This window comes from Doryrhamphus excisus, chromosome 15 (assembly GCF_030265055.1).
Source record: "Doryrhamphus excisus isolate RoL2022-K1 chromosome 15, RoL_Dexc_1.0, whole genome shotgun sequence".
NCBI lineage: Eukaryota > Metazoa > Chordata > Actinopteri > Syngnathiformes > Syngnathidae > Doryrhamphus > Doryrhamphus excisus.
The window spans coordinates 13,223,500-13,243,230 of NC_080480.1; the positions used below are offsets into that span (position 1 = coordinate 13,223,500).

The window sequence follows — 19,731 nt, forward strand, 5'->3', positions numbered from 1 at the left end:
TGAGGTCTGCACGCTAACCGCTAGACCGTCGTGCCGCCCTCGTCTGCATTTTTTGGACAATCAAATTCCTTTTCACGCTAATATTTTTTCTCTCCCAAATTTCCAGGCATGGTAAAGCAACAGAAGAAGAAGGCCCAGTCTGTGAAGGAGGGAAAGAAGACGCAATCTAACGTACAGGGTGTTCCGGCTCAGACTGTGCTTCATCCTCATGCAGCAGCTTTTCAGCCTCAGATGAAGCAACATCAGCCACCCCCTGTGGACTACATGGCTCCGCCCGTCACCGCCCTGGAGTCTTCCCAAAACTTGGAGAACAGCTTTGAGTCCCTGCCTTCTTTCGGCCAGCCCCTCATGCATCTTTCCCACCACACTGGCAATTCCTCGTCCCCTGCGCCGCCTCAGCTCAGTGCTAACCCTGCCGGGCCAGTGTCGCCCGAGACGCATCCCTTCCTCAACCAACATCATATTCTCCCATCTCCTGGTAGGTTCCGTTTCAAAACAGGGGTGTGCACCGTCTCTACATGGGGACATGGCAGTAAATTGTATTCAATGTATGCTTTTTTCCAACTGGTCTAGCCTTGCACAGTTCCCTGCCTCAGCAGCCCTCTCGGCCCAGTCACAAGGCGGCACCTCTTCATCCCAAACCCCCCCAGCAGCAACCAGCACCTCCCCAGCAGCAGCCAGTGTTGCAGCAACAGCCGACCCTGCAGCAACAGCCAACATTGCAGCAGCAGCAGCAGCCCACGTTGCAGCAACATCAGCAGCTCCAAGCCCAGTCCGCAGCTCCACCGCATCAGCTCCCCATGCAGATCCTTCACCCTCCTCAGCCCATGCACCAGAGGCCCATGTCCCCGCCGACGCTCACACCCCAGGGCTTGCTGTCTTCGCAGCCGCCCCAGATGCTGCTCGAGGATGACGAAGATTCAGGATCCGCAACGCCTATGAACCAAGTGCAATTGTACCTGCAGCAGTTCCAGCAAGCCCGTCAGCCCCAGCAGCCCATGCAGTCGCTTCAGGCGCAAGCCCGTCAGCAGCAGCAGCAGTCAGGACAGTCATCTCTGCTGCAGTCGGTTCAGGGCCAACCTCAGCTCTCATCCCAGAATGCACTGCCCACCCCTCAGCTTCCAATTCAGGCGCAGACTTCGATAGCCCCGCCGCACCAAGCCCCGGCCCAACAGTTGTCCCTCCACCAGGGTCGCCACCTGCCACATAGTCACCCTCAGCCTCAGCAGCAGCCGCAACAGCAGCAGCAGCAGCAGCTGAGCTATCAGCAGGTTCCTGCGCTCATTGGTCAGCCTCAGGGGCCACCACACAAGGTGGCCATGCCCAGCAGCAAAGCACAGCAGATCCTTCAGCAGCAGCCCCCAGAGCAGCTGTCCCCTCGCCCGGCCAAGCCTGACGCTTTCCTCACAGGTGAGTCTGGAAGACAAAAACCTTTATGAATTAGCGTGGCGACCATTTTGGCTGGAGTATGTATTTATTATGTATTTTCTTATGTGGACAGGTCACCTGAGGGATAACCCATCCCCTCTCATGATGCATTCCCCGCAACTTCCTCAGTACCCTCCAGTGTCACACCAGTCTCCCCCTCATCATATGCAGCCCAAGAAGGTGAGAGACTTGAATTGGTTGGACAAGTACTAGCAAATATTTGAAAATGAGAGCGAGTGGATGACTGTTTTTTTTTTTTGTGGCAATGCAGCAAAGAGCTCCCGGGAGTCAAGGAGTTCTCAAAGAGGAGAAGCTTCCTCCTTCACCGGTGATGAGGGGAGAGCCCTTTAACCCTGCCATGAGGCCAGAGCATCACAAGCATCCCGACAGCAAGCCGTCTCAGCCGGGCCTTAGTCAGCAGAGTAAGCAACAAAGACACGGTGAGTTCCTCCTCCCCTCTCGTTCTCTATCTCTCTCTGTGTCTATCTCCATAAAACATCACAGTGTTGTTTGTACACACTTGTGTTGAGCAGATGTGAAGTCCATGGACAGCTCTCGGCCCGTCATTCGCTCCTCTGAGCCCAGTGGACCGCCGCCCTCCCTGCAAGACAAGGAGAAGTTCAAACAGGAATCCAAGGCACCTATTGCACCCAAAAAGGTACAAAGCAGTGCTTAAAAGATACTTTTGAGCCAACCCAATCTAGCTGTGTCGTTATGTACCAAAGTATATCACACAGAAAAGCAAACTTATCAAATGAATACTGACTCACCATCGGTGCAAGCCTGGAGTTTGTTTTCCAGAGAGGCAATAATAACACGGTTTAATGTGCATGAGTGCCAAGCACAATGTACTTTTTCTGTCCATGTTGCCTCGGACTCTTGTATTGTAGTGGCCAGTGCCATAAATGCAGTCTGACACAAATAATTAGACAGGAAGGGCAACATCTTCAGTGCTATTGTGGAAATTTGGAGAAAATTATTTTTAACTTGTCTTTGTTGATTGCATTTAATTGGTTCCAGACCTTACCGTGACAAGTTAATTTCCGCAAAGTAGGATTCCTTATTCATAAGTTCATATTTTTGTAGTTAGAGCATAGAACACCTGATTACATTCTTCTAAATACGGTTTTAGCATTATCATAGCATATAATTATGTATATTATATTTTTTGAAAACCATATTTAAAGTTGCTGCTGTTATTATTTTAGTAGAATTTTTTCTTCTTTTCCTTTCATGATAGTTATTGACCTCTAGTGACAAAATGTTGTCACGTAGTTTTGTCTCTTTATGTAGCCAAAGAAATATTGTTTTATTAAATTAAAGAAGGCGGCACGGCAGTCGTGTGGTTAGCGCGCAGACCTCACAGCTAGGAGACCAGGGTTCAATTCCACCCTTGGCCATCTCTGTGTGGAGTTTGCATGTTCTCCCCGTGCATGCGTGGGTTTTCTCCGGGTACTCCGGTTTCCTCCCACATTCCAAAAACATGCTAGGTTAATTGGCGACTCCAAATTGTCCATAGGTATGAATGTGAGTGTGAATGGTTGTTTGTCTATATGTGCCCTGTGATTGGTTGGCCACCAGTCCAGGGTGTACCTCGCCTCTCGCCCAAAGACAGCTGGGATAGGCTCCAGCACCCCCTGTGACCCTTGTGAAGGAAAGCGGTAGAAAATGAATGAATAATTAAAGAAACCATGTTATTACATTTCACATTTATGGTTTATATTCTATATTTGGTGTGTTAATATTTTCATTATTCCCAATAATGATGTTTTTTCCCCCTCTCAGGATGTGAAGCTGAAGAACATGGGTTCGTGGGCCAGCCTGGCACAGAAGTCCACGTCTACGCCCTTGTCCGCCGTCAAGTCCTCGAGCGACAGCTTCGAGCAGTTCCGCCGAGCCGCTCGTGAGAAAGAGGAGCGGGAGAAGGCCCTCAAGGCGCAGGCTGAGCAGGCGGAAAAGGACCGACTACGTCGAGAGCAGGACAAACTACGGCAAGTTTTGGACCTCAACATAACCCAAAGCGAAAATGTCACAAATATTGTAGTGATTTTGGCATCTTTACTGCACAATTTTTTTTTTCCTTCAATCTATACGCAACTGCTCTGGAACAACTTTGGATACCCCGAAATGTTGTTAAACGCCATCTAGTGGCCAGATTGTAGTTGCAATGTAATAGCTCATTTCATAGTCTGTCATTACAGATGGTAATACTTGTAAAGTTGTCAGCTGAGGAGGATGAAAGCAGCTACTTTAGCATGTGTTCATATCTTAGTCCAAGCTGTAAATGTTTGTGAGTCATAACATAATGTTTTTCTTACTTGTAAGTTTGAGTTTTCTCAAGTGGCTCCAGATGTGCCTTTAAATGTTTCTTCAATGTGATCCTCCTCAAGATATCCCTTGTTCTGAATTATGAACCTCAAATGTTCCAGAGGTCGGGATGACGACGACATCCTGGAGCCGAGCAGAAAGGTGCACGAGGAACCACGCAGGCGTCTGGAGCAGCAGCAGCAGCAGCAGCATCACCACCATCACCACCACCAGCAGCAGCAACAACAACAACAGCAGCAGCAGCAGCAGCAGCAACACATCCCAGTACCCCCACAGCAACCCCCACAGCAACCTGAGCCTCAGCCAGCTGTCATCCAGCCTCCCCCACAGCCTCCAACACCGCCTCAGCCTGCCGTACAGAGTCCGCTTGACCAGCAGAGGGAGCTAGCACGGCGACGGGAGCAGGAGAGGAGGCGACGAGAAGCGGTAAGATTCAGCCTAACAACCAACATGCATGTATTCTTATTCTGGTAATTAACTCTTTAAGTTAGTGGATCAGACTATGGTAATGGTAATGGTTTTATTTCATTTGAACATGCATCAGATTACAATTGAATGCATCACATAATCAGTTCACAGTTCCACATGTCCAAAAGGAGTAGGAAGAAGCAAAGCTTATTAAATCCTACCCCTCCATCTGGTACTTTTACAATCAGTAACTGTTACATTTGTTCACTTCCTGCTTTCATAATATAGTTTACGTTTTTTTTAATGTTATTTTTGTCATGTTCTGAAGTACGAGGTGATATGACCAAACAATGACATAATGGGTACCATAGTAAGTGTCAATATAGTGATATGTATAGCACATCATGACTGGTTCAAGACTCTTCATCCTTGTATTTAGCAAACATCAACTGCTTGTATTGTTTCTTGAATTGGCTCATCGTTGTGCATTGTTTGAGGGTCTTACTCAATCCATTCCATAGTTTGATTCCACATACTGAAATGCTATGGCTTTTTAACGTAGTCCTAGCATATAAGTGTTTCAAATTTACTTCTTCCCTGAGATCATATTTCTCCTCTCTTGTAGAGAAGTATTGGATGACATTTTTAGCTAATTGGTTATTTTTAGCCTTATGCATTATTTTAGCTGTTTGAAGATGAACTATATCAGCAAGTTTAAGTATATGTGATTTTAGAAATAAGGAGTTAGTATGTTCTCTGTAGGCGGCATTATGAATTATCCTTACTGACCTTTTTTGCAGTACATTTAGTGAGTGAATATTGCTTTTATAGTTATTAGCCCATATTTCCACACAATAAGTAAGATATGGTAGAACCAGAGAGCAATAAAGAGTGTGGAGTGATTTCTGATTGAGAACAAATGTTGCTTTGTTCTATTCGTGTCGTGGAGACTGGGATCTTGATCATACCGTTTATGTGGTGTGTCCCTGGACGTAACCTTGAATGTTTCACCTGATGCAGGTCTTAATTGTCCTTCCTTGTCTTTCCTCAGATGGCAGCAACGATTGACATGAATTTCCAAAGTGACTTAATGGCCATCTTTGAGGAGAACCTCTTTTGAGCAGAGGAGGAGTGGAAACTTAACTGCAAAAAAAAAAAGGCCCCTCTCCCTTCATCCCCACGCAGAAGAGGGATGACGAAATCTTCATGTTGGCCGTAGAGAGCGAGGACCCACATATGGGCACACTCTGCTGCCTTTTAATGTTTCGTCTGGACGACGACGACAATGACGACGACGACGGCGTGTTGGAGGGGCGAAGGAAGCCGAGAAAATATGCTCTGATTACTTCCTGAACTAAAGTGGACGACACCGCTCTCTCTATCTCTCTTTTTTTTTAATGTTCTGTTTGTTGGATGTGAACACATGAAATGGTCAGAGTGGGGAGGCAAGGGTTCCACACTGTAAATGATGTATATTTCTCAATAGAGAAGGTACAGTTTGCCTTACACATCTCTCTTTAAGACCATGCGGTTCTGTGGCCTGCACACACATTTAAAGAACATTTAACCACAACTACAACATGTAGGAGCAGTACAACCTTTTACCCCCCCCCCCCTCCTCATTTCATCCTATCTACTACTGTAAAGAAGTATTTTCTTATACTACAATAACTATTATTTGTATTCTTTCCCCTCTTTAGCTCTTTTGAACCCATACACTCCCATCTCTCTCTCTCACACACACAAACACACACATCTATGCCAAACAACCTTTTATGCTCACTTTCCTGTCCTCCACCATTTATAGGTAGCTAGCGTCAAAACAAATATAAAATATATGCATCACCATGATAATTCCAGCAAGTATTTAATAATGTTTGAAGGTTTTCATAGGTCAGGAGCGTTTAGTTAATATTATTTGACGACAAAGAAAAAAACGGCGTACCTGTATCTAACCATCTTGTTTACTTGTTGAAAAAAACGTTCATATCAGCAGTCAACACTACTGGATTTTTTAGTCACGCGTCCATTCTAGAAGTTTCTATCCTTGTTCTTGGTTCTAGTGGATGTGAGTATGTGGGGAGGGGTGGGGGTGCATCTGGTCGAATTCAGTCAGCTTGTCTTCTGTATGGTGTTTTGTTTTTTTTTTTCTCCAGTGCCTGTATTGTATTATTACACTCGGAAGGGGCAGGGCTAGTGTAATACTATTTGAATTTCATTTTGAAAGAGTTTGTGTTAAATAAAAAAAATAAATAAAAAAAGGAAAAAAATAGAGGAGCGAAAGGAAAAAGAACAGCTTTTTTTATACTTGGCCCGACATTGGGGTTTTAAATTTAGTTTTAGCTGGACTTCTAATGTATGCGCTCTCTCATTTTAGCTCCATTTGTCTCAGCGTTACATTAGCTTATATATGTGTGGGTGTGTGATTGTGTACATTTGAATGGCTGTGTGTGTGTGTTTTATTTTTTTTTAAGTGTGTGATGCACAGATGCGTGCCCTGATGCAGAGAAGCGTTCTAGTGAAGAAGTAAACTTTTTTTTTTTTGTGCTTAAGCCACCTTTTTAATTCCCGTTGAAGTCCACCGAATATGAATATATCACTTATATTGTCGAGAACATGGCTTTGAATGGACAAAGAACTCAACTCCTTCTTAGGTTTGGTTTCCTCCTTTTCACAATAACTGTCAATAACTGTGCCATGTGTTCTATGGAGAATGTGCTGACTCGGCCCGAGAGTTTGATCCATTCAGGTATTTTATTTTGTGTTACATGCGTTCAGCTGTTTTGAGGGGGTTTTGTTCAGGCAATGTCCTCGATTTATTGTTTTGCTATGTGAGATCTCTGAGTCTGTTATGATCATTGAATAAATTCATCTCTTTTATAGAAAACAATTAAAAAAATAAACAAAAATTGGTTTCTTGTAGTCTTTGTCCTCCATGAACCTGTCAAGAGGTTGCACATATATATATATTTTTTTTCAAGGTGTGTGTATTTACAAGGTGTACCCAATTTAGCTGGGATAGGCTCCAGTATAGACCAGCGCCCCTAACAACCAGAAATGACATTAAACTTAACTTCCGTTTTTTGAGCCCTACTGCCTTCCTGTGGTTACACTTGTGAAGTGCTACTAAATGCGGACGTTTTGTGCTACAGCATGTTAAACTCTTGCCAAACTCCACCCACGTTATATAACAATTTTATATTAGACTAGTAATTTTTAAATTAACGTCTATGGTCTTAACACTACCGTACCTGTGTATCTTAAGGTTAAAAATCCTTACTTCCGTAATTAAGGCGCATGCGCATTGTCTTGTCCAATCATTGGGTCGCCAGGAAGAACCGAAAACACCAGTTTTCTTCTGAACTAAAGATATAATATTAATCACTGAAGCTGATAATCAAAAACAGAAAAGCAGTGAAAAACTTTCGTACATTGGAGAACGTTCTAAAAACAATCCATATGAAGAACAAGTTTAAGTAACATGTTTTCTATTGTTTTTATTTTGTTCTTATTTTCAAGCAATATCCCTCGCACATTCCTTTCTTTTGTTATTTACTTTTTCGTATTTATGGTGATATCGTTCTATAGAATTGCACTTTTATGTTCCTGTAATTCTGCTTATACTGTTTTGTACAACTGAAGTTTGTAATAAAATATATATTTTTAAAAAAAGGTTAAAATTCGTTACTTCCGTAATTAAAGCGCATGCGCATTGTCTTTGTCCAATCATTGGCTCGCCAGGAAGGACCGAAAAAAACACGCTGTAGTCAGTTCGGTGGGTGGCGGTAATGCGCCTACAATCTATCAAAAGAAGAAGTACCCCGGAAGTTGTGTGGCTTGTGAAGGTCTTGAGCTGGAAACTTCACGTTTTTATTCACAATGGGCGTCAAATTAGAAATCTTTAAGGCAAGTAGATAAAATCGAACATACAGTATGTCTCTAACACCGCATAGACTTCACCCGTGTATGTTTTTCTCACTGCCGTAAAGCTAGTCGTGATGATGATGTAACCTGCTGTTGTGTCTGTTATGAACAGATGATGTTTTATGTATCCTTCCCCGTCACTATCTTCTGGATCTCCAATCAACCGGACTATTTTGAGGAATACGTCTTGAAGAAGAAGGTTTCTAAGATATTTTAATACCTTGGCTTATTCTGCAGTGGCGCCACTCTTACATAAATTAATATTGCTCTTTTCTGCTGTTCAGAGGGAGATCTTACCCCCCAATGAGGCACATCAAGTAAGCTCATTTGTTTGTTTATATAGAGCGTATTTGACCAGCGTTTTTTTGCAGTAATTCCTTTAATAAGACTCAGTAATCAGGAAAAAGACGAAATAAACAAACAAAAAAAACACAGCATTCCTATATTGGGCCTATTTTATTCAATTAAATGAGTGTCTGTGTATTTATTTCCAGAGGAAGGAGTTGGAGGACTTCAAGGAGAGGATGCGAGTTCGAAAGGAGCAGCGGTTATTGAAACAAATCTCCATGGAGTCAGAGAACTAAATATATTTTGTGAAATGAAAGCTATATTGTATATATGAACCTATCTGGATGATGTTGATTATGATGCTTTCTGGAGCAAACAGTAAGCTGAGCTTTTATTACACAAAATATGATGTAATAAAGGTTTATTTTGTGGTGCGCAGTTTGTACTTGCCACTGAATTTTGTTATGTTTGATTATGTACAGTATAATCAAAATAAATAGTTGAAAAAATGTGATTGGAATTATCCTCCACAGTTGTAAGATATCTGTAAATATATATAATATCCCCCTGAAGCCCAAACATAGCTTTATTTCCAATTCTAAACACTACAGATTAAGTACATTAAAAATAAAGCATTTCTGACTGGAAAAAAACACTGTTTTAATGCAAATAATTAACGTAATACTATATTTCTGGGTCTCATACAGCTCATGCTATGTCACCAGCAGACACTAGAGGACGCTGTTACACAGGTAATAGTCATTACGAACCAACCAGGCAGTTTTTAACAACAAGGAAGTGACTTCCAACAAGTCACCCGACTCCTGTCAAGATGGCACCAAGTGGGCTAAAAACAATAGTAGGAGAAAGTAAGTCACATATATTCCTTCCTCGACATATTTTCAAGCCTTTCCCCCCAACTGAAATACTTTTGTTTCATGTTTAAAGTTATGTGTAAGACGTCGTATTCAATAGCTAATGTTAACGACAGGTTGGTTCCTCAAAGCTGTTTCCGGGCTCGAATACAGATTTAAAATGCCGAATTCAGGCAAAGTAGTTACTAACAAGTGGCACATCTTCATTTTGTGGAACTCCTGTAAAATAACTTGTACGTCGTTGGTTGTCGTTACCTTCGTAGGTGTACGTCTAAATGACTGGAAAGTTGAAGGCTAATGACAGCTAGCTTACGTACTGGGAAGTTCCGATTGATTACACCCATGGGCGTAAAATATGGAGCGGAAATGGGGTGTGGGGGGACCCCCCCCCAAAAAAAAATTTTTCATTTATTTAATTTGCAGTCAAAAAAGTAGTATTTGTAATAATTTCACAGTAGTACTGCACAAATCATAATTATTGCAGCCCTTTTCAGTACCTGATATGATGCAAATAATGGAATAAAGGGCCCCACTCATTCAAAATATATTACTGTAATTCTTTAGATAAAAATGTAAAGCATTTAATTAAATTATAATGCAAAATGGAAACAAAAAGGAGCGGAAAGAGTCTGTTTTTGTTGTAATTATGCAGGTGTTGACAGGATTTTAGTATGTACACACAATCTTTTTATTATAAAGCTGTACATAGACAATAATGACAATAATGGAACATTCGATGTGATGAGTATCTGAGGTGTTGGGGGACACATCATGTTATGGTTTTAAACATTATTTAACAATAGAATATGAAGTGCGTGCATTTTTTTAAACACTCACTGTTAATGAAAACAACAGGAATTTTGTTTTTTGGGCTGATTTTAAGATTTGTGAAAATGGTTGACCAAACAACAACAAGTGCCAAATAGATCTATAACAAATGTATTTGTGTTGGGTAGTGTTGTTCTACATCCTTCTATTGTTAGGTCAAGGCAACGCAACACTAAGTTTCAATCCTTGTGTTTGCCTCTATAGAAATCCTCAACGGTGTAATCAAGAGCGTAAAGAAAGATGGCGAGTGGAAGGTAAACATGCCCCAAATATATGAAATACAAATATTTTGTTCTGTTGAGTAATTGTTTTATGAATTGAGTTTAATCTGTCTTCAGGTACTTATTGTGGACCACATGAGCATGCGCATTCTGTCTTCCTGCTGTAAAATGTCTGACATTTTGGCAGAGGGTGTCACCAGTAAGTGTGCGAGTCTTAATACCATAAATTCTGATGTATAAGCCCCCACTTTTTCTGAAACGGTGTGGCTAATTTATGGTGAAGTTCTATTCTTGTGACATCTCCATGAGGTTGTGTGACTCATGGTGCCATGTTACAAAGAATGCTAACGTAGCTTGGCAATATACTATTACCAATATGAGTTTAAAATAAAGAAAATGTTTTCCCATAATGCATTGCATCCAAGCAAAGCATTCCCTGGTGCCTGCCTGGGCGCTGCAGTGATGTCAGCCTCCCTCTGGGTTTTTCTGTCTCCCTCTGGTGGACAGAGGGTAGTGTGGTAGGGTATGGTACTGGTATTGATACTTGTATATTTCCGAGCTACTTTTGAGTGTTAAGTTGCTGTGTGATGAGTTTGGATTTTTTTGTAAGATGACACCATGAATCGGTTATGTTAAGTAATGACCTCATGCCATTGCTGCTGTGTATTTGTAATTGCGTTCACATTGGTTGTCTTACATATAGGTTCTAAACATGCCATACCGTTTTTCTGCTTTCAGTCGTGGAAGACCTGAATAAAAGCAGAGAGCCCATAGCCTGCCTGGAGGCCATTTATTTGATCTCGCCTGTAGAAAAGGTCCGACGTCAGCTCATTTTACAAAATGTAGCATGTCATAAAAGTGATAACACAAGTCTGCTTTTGCCCTGCAGTCTGTTCGTGCGCTCATCAAAGACTTCAAGGACACGGCCTTTACTTACAAAGCGGCCCACATCTTCTTCACAGACAGTGAGATTGTAAAATACTCCAAAATGTGTCAAAAAATTGTTTGACAAATTGTTTTGTTGGCTTTGTTTAGCTTGCCCTGATAATCTTTTCAACGAAATTGCGAGATCCAGAGTCTCCAAGGCCGCCAAGACTTTAAAAGAGGTCAATGTTGCTTTCCTGCCTTATGAGTCTCAGGTAAGATGGCGCACTTTGGCGCCCCCTATCGGTTGTGTTCAAAATGCTGTGATCTCATGCCACAAGATCTCGCAAGATTAAAATGTGATTGGTATTTCTCAAGGGTGTAAGATTTTTTTTCCTCTGTTGGTCCTGCAGGTTTTCTCTCTGGATGATCCAACCTCCTTCCACACCTTCTACAGCCAAAAGTCCACTAAAGACCAAAGAGACAAAATGATGGAGACTCTCGCCGAGCAAATCGCAACCTTATGCGACACGCTCAAAGAGTACCCGGCAATCCGATACCGCAAGTATGCACGCTATTTATTCACCACATTTTTATTTTTTATTTTTTATTTTTTATTTTTTATTTTTTATTTTTTATTTTTTATTTTTTATTTTTTATTTTTTATTTTTTATTTTTTATTTTTTATTTTTTATTTTTTATTTTTTATTTTTTATTTTTTATTTTTTATTTTTTATTTTTTATTTTTTATGTATTATCCATCCATCCATCCGACCATCCGACGTGGATGGGTCCACTTTGAGTGGAATTTATTGAAAAGCACAATTCCCCTTGTGTCTCGTAGCGGGCCGGAGAGGAACGCCAAGCTGGCCGAAGAAGTCTACCAGCGCCTGAACGCCCACAAAGCTGACAACCCAAGCATGGGGGAGGTTCGGAACAGCCCGTTTCCCAGTGCATTAATACTGCTTCTCTGTAACGTGGCTTTCTTCTTCTCTCCTTTTATTCTGCTCTAGCAGCTCTTTCCATACAAGAGTGTGTATAGACCTCCACTGGGGTGATGCAGCTTTTGGCCTCTACAGGTTGTGGGTGTCTTTGATTTTCTTCTCCTTCCTCCTTTGCTCCTTACTCCTTAGCTCACCTTCCCTTGATCCAGCATGAGTCTTAATGCTAGGAGTCCACTGGTGCCAGTTGGTGCCAGTTCGAGCCAAAGATTATGTGATTGGCGCCACAGCGAGCCATTACACGCCAATCACATAATCTTTGGCACGAACTGGCACCAACTGCCGCCGGCCCAGTGGACTCCTAGCATCATTGGCGCAACTTGGCTCACGCCATTACATTCCAGTGCATTCCAATAGGCAGATTGTTTGTGACATTTGGTTCCACTTGGTGGACACTTTGTGCCAATTGCTTGATGCAAGTGACGCGACAAATATTTAAAATTTTTTGACGTTTTCTTGCCGCCAAACTCAATTTTTGCCGCCGTTACGGGCCACCACGAGCCAGTTGGGAGGTAGTTTGAGCCACTGCACGCCACTGGGCACCTTATTGGCACCACAGTAAATTGCATTGGCGCGAACTGGCACCAAGTGGCACCGGTCCAGTGGACTCTTAGCATAACAGGCATGTATTCTTTTTCCGTGTTCCCTTTTGACTGCATTCGGCATGAGAGACGTCAGTGTTTCTTACAGGACTGCGATATATTTACGTCGGGGATCATTCATGTTTCTGTTGCGTCTTATTGGCAAAATGTATTTGTGGCGGGCCGCCACAAATAAGCGAATGATGGGGAAACGCTGGAGGTTTGCAATATTGCATGACATTGGCATGACAATTTTACTTGACTTTTACTTTACACAGGCTTAATTGTGTACACATGTTTTTAATTAATCCGAACTTTAATACTGACTCCATTGCCTTTAGGGGCCAAACAAGGCGCGATCCCAGCTACTGATTGTCGATCGTGGATTCGATCCGGTCTCTCCTCTCCTACACGAGCTGACCCTCCAGGCCATGGCCTACGATTTGCTGGATATCCAGAAAGACATCTACACGTGAGAAATAAACTGTTACAATGCCTTAAATTCTCTTGTGCTGTTCAGAGTTGGAAAAGGATGCATGTTGAATACAGGAAGTGAACAAATGTATTAGCAATTGATGTGAAACAAACGGGGAGTAGGATTACATAAGCTTGGCTCCTTCGTACTCGTTTGTGGAATTGTGAATTGTAATAAGTCATCTTTGGTATTGATCAGTATCCTTACAGGACTGCTACTTTTGTTGTTGTTCAATTCCCTGTGAGTATGTTTTCTCCTGGCATCCTTACTTTTGTGTGCTTTTTTTTATCTCAAGTTATCAGACAACCGGCATTGGGAATTCCAAAGAGAGAGACGTGTTGCTGGATGAAGACGACGAGCTCTGGGTTCAGCTCAGACATCTGCACATCGCAGACGTCTCCAAGTGAGTGTGGCAAATTCGGACCCGGCTGTCACTGTCATTAAAAAAAACAAAAAAAACACTATGCTTTGTTTTCAAATTGTGTAGGAAAGTGACGGAGCTGCTTCACACTTTTTGTGCCAGCAAGAGGATGTCCACTGATAATGTGCGTATAACTAAATTAATAATTATTTTTAATTTTTTAATTACTGTATGTGGGGCTGTTTATGTTTTTGCACTTTAGGCCAACCTCAAAGATCTCTCTCAGATGTTAAAGAAGATGCCACAGTATCAGAAGGAGCTGAGCATGGTGAGCAGTTCACTCTTTTTAGTGATATTTTAATAGATTCAGTTACATTAAATGATCCAAATATTAAAACGAAAAGAGATTATTTATGCACATTTTCTTTATTGTAGTATTATTATTATTATTGTACACTAACGCTCGTGTTCCTTTACAGTACTCAACTCACTTGAACCTGGCTGATGCCTGCATGAAGAAGTTCCAGGCCTCTGTTGATAAGTTGTGTCAAGTAGAACAGGTCAGTGTAATACTCGCTGCAACCAGCAGAGGTGCTGTTGATTCAATTTCCACTAGCAGCAGTTCTGCATTTTTTTTTGGGTGTTCTTTATGTTGTGGCGTTTTCGTTTACCGCTTATCCTCACGAGGGTCGCGTGGGGGGGTGCTGGAGCCTATCCCATCTGTCTTCAGGCGGGGTACACCCTGGACTGGTCGCCAGCCAATCAAAGGGCACATATAGACAAACAACCATTCACACTCACATTCATACCTAAGGACAATTTGGAGTCCGCAATTAACCTAGCATGTTTTTGGAATGTGGGAGGAAACCGGAGCACCCGGAGAAAACACATGTCGTTTAGACATTTTGGATAAATATATATGGCTTCATTAAAAATGGCCGATAGCGAGAGGGACGGCTTTTGAGAAAGCTGGAATTGAATGAGTCAAGTAGCCATTTCTAGTGCTAAAATGCCCTTTCTTTTTATAATCTTTTTTTTATAATCTTTTTTTCATTTTATAATCACATAGCACACTGTTTGCCTGTCAACATCACAACAGAAATTATTATAAATGTATAAAATTGGATGTTGTAAACAATAACGGCCAGGCAATACTATATTAATATGTGTTGGATAAATATTGGTGTCTGTATACTGCATAACTAAGTGATATTTTGGAATATATTTTGTCGAGGTTGTTATTGAAACAGGAGTTCAGAACATTCATGTATTTCCTGAGTCTAAATGCAAAAAACAGTAATGTTATTGTGGCTGTGATATGTAACATGTGCAGAGGTCATCTTTCAGTACATCTGGCAGCTAAGTGAGTGAAGCTGCTACGTACATCTGTAGTTGACCATATAAATAGAAGTAGGATAATGGACTCTTGATCCCTCAGCACAGCACAGGAAAAGCAGCCTTACATTCCCAGCCAAGGCTTTTAAACTTCTCGGAACTTGTCTGCTCGTATGTGTTGTGAAAACAAACTGTATTTATTCAATCGGTAGGGATCAACGAACGTACGTCTGGCGCTGGTATTCTCCTTCCCTGCTCGGCGCACCAACTGACCTCGGCTGGCGTTTTATTTATAGCATTGGTGTGTGTTTAAAACGGTATTGACATGGTTTAGTGGTGGTGTTTAATGGAGAATAGTCATCGGAATTTTTTTTTTAAGAAGCTTGTAGCCCAACACCAACATATGTAGATGCGGGAGATGCTCTTATGTCATGACTGAGTGTTCGGACACTTGAAACATGTAAAAAATCATTCCGGGCACATGTCTGTGGCCTGGCTTTATCGGGGTATCCCATGTAGTTTTTGGCTTCGTGAGACCTTGTCTTGTGTCCAAGGAGTTTACAGCACAGATCCAGGTTTTGTGAGTGATGCGCTCTTGGCTTGTACGTTTGAATGCCACTGCCTTGTAAATCCAACAGGCTCATTTTAGCTCTTTAGACGGACACAGAGATCCAAACAGTGACAACTGCTGCCACCTGTCATCCTTAAAAGTGCTTAACATTGTTTGGCTGGAAGCATTACCTCTGCCAAGGGAGGTTAGGTTTTTGTTGCGATGGGGTTTAAATGACTATGCAAAAAGTACTTAACCAATTTCTAATAACTCTATGAGGCTTAAAAATAAGATGCTGGATCTCAATGGGCAACATTTCCTTCTATTGAATGTGAGTGATGCAATAATCTTAGTATTAGATGAAAGGGAATAATCCAGACTTTATTTTACATCTGAGGTTGCCATCCTAATTTTGGACTCATTTTGTTGGTTTCTTTTACTTAGTCAAATACCAATTAAAACTTCTGTACACCCGCATAACATTAAAGGGTACCAATTAGGCTAATTCCCGGCTCTTTGTATTGAGTTGTGGACTCCTATAGAGCAGCTACACATGTTAGCCTGCACAGAAAGCTTTCTAGATCTTCCAGAATCTACACCTATTCCAGCTGTACTTCCTTGGATTTTTCCAAAATGGTCTGTTTAATTTATTCCACCCACGGCCCACACGCCACTGTGTTTGGTGGCGCTCCCGAGTACTTCCGAAGTACTGCCGAACCCCACATTCTCATTTTGTTGGCATAAGATTGATAATAAATGAATAAACCCTTTGGAGAGGTACTTGAAAAGTGGTTAGGAACTGCTGGTAGAGTGGTAACGTAAGTTTTCTACAACATCGGTATTTGAAATGTGGTTATTACACTTTTTTTGCGAGACTACCCATGTTTAAAAAAACAAGGGTAGACCACTGTCCATGGTGGAAAAGTGGTATTAACAACTCCAGACATCGGTGAGCTTGTAATTTGCTCCCCGCTCCCTGTGTGCACACTCTATAATGCTACACAGACAACCACTCATAACAAATAAACACAGTTAGGATCCTGATAAATTGTTGCCTACAGCTTGCGCTTCTGACTCACGTCCATATAACTCTCTAAAACCGAGCGTTGCAGACCTCATGATCTGAAACGTTGGCATCATTTAACGCTAGAATACAACATTCTAACATCATTTATAGGTCAGAAAAGTTGAAAAAGCATAACAGGTCCTCTTTAGTGTATCGCTATGTTCAGTAAACCTTATAACCTTGGCCATCTCTCTCCCACAGGACTTGGCCATGGGGGCTAACGCAGAGGGGGAGCCCCTGAAAGATGCCATGAAGAGCATTGTGCCGGTGCTGCTCGACACCGGAATCCAGGCTTATGACAAGATCCGCATCATCTTGCTCTACATATTCCATAAGAAAAAAGGCAGGTAATTCTCTTCTTCTTAGATTCTATCATGGCTCTGAATCATGTCTTTGTGATGGATCTATGCAGGCATCGGGGAGGAGAACCTTGACAAACTCATACAGCATGCTAACGTGACGGCCGACAGAAACATCATCACCAACTTTCAGAATCTGGGCTGTAACATCATTGCAGGGGTATTTATTGATATTGATATTTTCAATGGGAAATAATGTAAATTTGCACCATAAAACCTCCATTGATGACCATACAAGTGTAAAAATAAGACATGTAACAATCAGAAAATATTTCATTCTAGTTCCAAGTGCATTTTATTTCAGGGCAGCAATGCCGGTGCAACAATGCCAGAGCGCAAACAGCGCACAGAGAGCACTTACCAACTCTCCAGATGGACCCCCGTCCTCAAAGACATCATGGAGGTATGGAAAAAAAAATTATGCAAATTATGGATTTTGCATTCAACTGCGTTTGCCTGTTTCCCCCACATCAGAATGCCATCGACGACAAACTGGACAAACGTCTGTGGCCGTACATATCTGACCCCGCCCCCATCAGCACCACTCACATACCAGTCAGGTGGGTCCCGCTTGTGTCATGTTTGGAACATTCCTAGACAACGTGAACCACTACTGTCTCTCTTTAATCAAAACTAAACACGGGTCACAGACAGATTATTTTTTTTTTGCTAAATAAAAGCTTTTATCCCTGTAACTAAGTCCTAGCAGAGCTTTTTAAGAGCAAAAAAAAAGTGAGTAGAGAGCTTAAAAGGTGAAAATAAGCCAGTTTTTGCCTTGAATGCTTCATATAATCCCGCAGGGAATTCCCATCTTGATGGTGTTTACGGACCCGCCGGGTTCAACTCCTAATCTGTCGTAATGCACAATGCTTGTGTACTTCCTGTTGAGCAAAGTGCAGAATTAAATCTTGAGTAGTCATTAAAATAGCTCCACATGCCGGCGGGTGAAATGGGTGTTATGTTGAGCGTCGGGAGTAACGGCGTTACTAATGTCATTACAGCTTTTTAGTAACAGGTCATCAAATTACTATTTCAAATGTTATGGCGGCCGAGCGGTTAGCACGCAGGCCTCACAGCTAGGAGACCCGAGTTCAATTCCACCCTGTGTGGAGTTTGCATGTTCTCCCCGTGCATGCGTGGGTTTTCTCCGGGGTCTCACGACTTTCTCCCACTTTCCAAAAACACCCTGGACTGGTCGCCAGCCAATCACAGGGCTCATATAGACAAACAACCATTCACACTCACATTCATACCTATGGACAATTTGGAGTCGCCAATTAGCCTAACATGTTTTTGGAATGTGGGGGGAAACCGGAGTACCCGGAGAAAACCCACGCATGCACGGGGAGAACATGCAAACTCCACACAGAGATGGCCGAGGGTGGAATTGAACCTGGATCTCCTAGCTGTGAGGTCTGTGCACTAACCACTCCAATTCTGTGATGTGCGTGCTAACCACTCGTCCTGCGTGCTAACCACTCAGTCTGCGTGCTAACCACTCGCCCACCGTGCAGCCCCGCTAGGTTAATTGGCGACTTAAAATTGTACGCACTGTTCGAGTTGGTAAGAGGTGTTTTAGTTTGTATATTTTTTTTGGCCCTATGATTTCCACAGTAACGGCATCACAGAATTGGAGTGGTTAGCGCACAGACCTCACAGCTAGGAGATCCAGGTTCAATTCCACCCTCGACCATCTCTGTGTCAATTCCACTCTCGGCCATCTCTGTGTGGAGTTTGCATGTTCTCCCCGTGCATGCGTGGGTTTTCTCCGGGTACTCCGGTTTCCTCCCACATTCCAAAAACATGCTAGGTTAATTGGCGACTCCAAATTGTCCATAGGTATGAATGTGAGTGTGAATGGTTGTTTGTCTATATGTGCCCTGTGATTGGCTGGCGACCAGTCCGGAGTGTACCCCGCCTCTAGCCTGTAGTCAGCTGGGATAGGCTCCAGCACCCCCACAACCCTCAACCCAATTAACTGCAATAAACGAGGGACAAAGAGAAGAGAGAGCTGTGGTTGCCAATGAAGATTTTGACTTTGCTATTAACTATAACTCATGACTAAGTAATTATGGCATCACCGGTTATGATTTTGTGACTTCCCGCCCTGCAGTGCCCGTGTTGGACAGTGGCACAATAACAAACCTGCTGCAGAATATCACACCGGGCCAAGGCTCATTATTTTCGTCATTGGCGGCGTGACCCAGTCGGAGATGCGCTCGGCATATGAAGTCACTCGCGCTAGCGGCGGCAAATGGGAAGTAGTGATAGGTAAGCCACGCCACATTAATTTTAACCCATTGCTTCATTTGTATTAGCATCGGCACGTGAATTCATATTTCATTTGATGTGGGCAGGCTCATCACACATCCTGACTCCAACCAGCTTCCTGAGTGATCTCAAGAGTCTGGACCAGGTTCCCAATCCGGTTTGTGAAGATAACATAGAGCCTAATAGAGGATGAGCACAATGACGAAAACGAGTTGCTCCTGTAGGTTTTATGTCATAACAAATATTTGAAGTCAAACATGAAGATACTTTTTTTTTTGTATATTTGCTCAGAAATTAGTTGTGTACACATCTCTGATTTAAATTGAATGAAGGTATTCACATTTTAATAACTGTACTAGCCTCATTGCTGCAACATAGTATGTCACTCTTATGATTCTCGTACTTTAAATTAAAACCCCGCCCCCAGAACTGCTGTCTTTAATAATATTGATGATTGATTTACTTAATATAGAGCTGGAATGTGGTGGCTGTTTTTCTTTGTGGTGTGTGTGTAAAATAAGTAATAAAAATGTAAAATGTTCACTTGAACTTTTACTGTGGTCATCAT

General features: G+C 42.3%; 3 protein-coding genes across 6 annotated transcripts in view; all 3 read left to right on the top strand.

The window, feature by feature from the left end:
- The window catches only part of brd4 (bromodomain containing 4), a 29,300-nt gene extending 22,224 nt beyond the window's left edge, over positions 1 to 7,076 (top strand). For 3 of the 4 annotated variants that reach the window (XM_058050250.1, XM_058050251.1, XM_058050248.1), the window contains exons 12-19: positions 107 to 478; positions 574 to 1,410; positions 1,502 to 1,608; positions 1,700 to 1,868; positions 1,962 to 2,086; positions 3,214 to 3,419; positions 3,858 to 4,182; positions 5,216 to 7,075. In XM_058050250.1, coding sequence (XP_057906233.1) covers positions 107 to 478; positions 574 to 1,410; positions 1,502 to 1,608; positions 1,700 to 1,868; positions 1,962 to 2,086; positions 3,214 to 3,419; positions 3,858 to 4,182; positions 5,216 to 5,284 — 2,210 coding nt within the window. In that variant the 3' untranslated portion in view covers positions 5,285 to 7,075. Of the gene's footprint in view, positions 1 to 106; positions 479 to 573; positions 1,411 to 1,501; positions 1,609 to 1,699; positions 1,869 to 1,961; positions 2,087 to 3,213; positions 3,420 to 3,857; positions 4,183 to 5,215 lie in introns of all 4 variants that reach the window. The other variant, XM_058050249.1, reaches the window with a different exon arrangement.
- An 854-nt stretch (positions 7,077 to 7,930) lies between these two features.
- LOC131103774 (protein PET100 homolog, mitochondrial) lies at positions 7,931 to 8,808 on the top strand. Its single transcript, XM_058050304.1, has 4 exons — positions 7,931 to 8,070; positions 8,201 to 8,287; positions 8,373 to 8,405; positions 8,583 to 8,808. The coding sequence occupies exons 1-4, from the start codon at positions 8,044 to 8,046 to the stop codon at positions 8,670 to 8,672; spliced, it is 237 nt and encodes a 78-aa protein (XP_057906287.1). The 5' UTR covers positions 7,931 to 8,043; the 3' UTR covers positions 8,673 to 8,808.
- A 145-nt stretch (positions 8,809 to 8,953) lies between these two features.
- On the top strand, positions 8,954 to 19,704 carry stxbp2 (syntaxin binding protein 2). The gene is made up of 19 exons (XM_058050275.1): positions 8,954 to 9,245; positions 10,284 to 10,333; positions 10,418 to 10,499; positions 11,039 to 11,115; positions 11,190 to 11,265; positions 11,336 to 11,439; positions 11,578 to 11,729; positions 12,009 to 12,093; positions 13,088 to 13,218; positions 13,517 to 13,624; positions 13,709 to 13,766; positions 13,845 to 13,910; positions 14,062 to 14,142; positions 16,735 to 16,876; positions 16,946 to 17,052; positions 17,197 to 17,295; positions 17,367 to 17,452; positions 19,006 to 19,163; positions 19,250 to 19,704. Exons 1-19 carry the CDS (start codon positions 9,209 to 9,211, stop codon positions 19,354 to 19,356), a joined length of 1,806 nt encoding a protein of 601 aa, XP_057906258.1. The 5' UTR covers positions 8,954 to 9,208; the 3' UTR covers positions 19,357 to 19,704.
- The last annotated feature ends 27 nt before the right edge of the window (positions 19,705 to 19,731 follow it).

Coding starts and splice junctions, on each gene's coding strand:
- LOC131103774 (XM_058050304.1), top strand. CDS start 8,044: ATGGGCGTCAAATTAGAAATCTTTAAG. Junction 8,071..8,200: donor TCAAATTAGAAATCTTTAAG/GCAAGTAGATAA, acceptor TGTTATGAACAG/ATGATGTTTTATGTATCCTT. Junction 8,406..8,582: donor CCCCCAATGAGGCACATCAA/GTAAGCTCATTT, acceptor ATTTATTTCCAG/AGGAAGGAGTTGGAGGACTT.
- stxbp2 (XM_058050275.1), top strand. CDS start 9,209: ATGGCACCAAGTGGGCTAAAAACAATAGTAGGAGAAA. Junction 11,730..12,008: donor CCGGCAATCCGATACCGCAA/GTATGCACGCTA, acceptor TGTGTCTCGTAG/CGGGCCGGAGAGGAACGCCA. Junction 17,053..17,196: donor GCTGTAACATCATTGCAGGG/GTATTTATTGAT, acceptor ATTTTATTTCAG/GGCAGCAATGCCGGTGCAAC.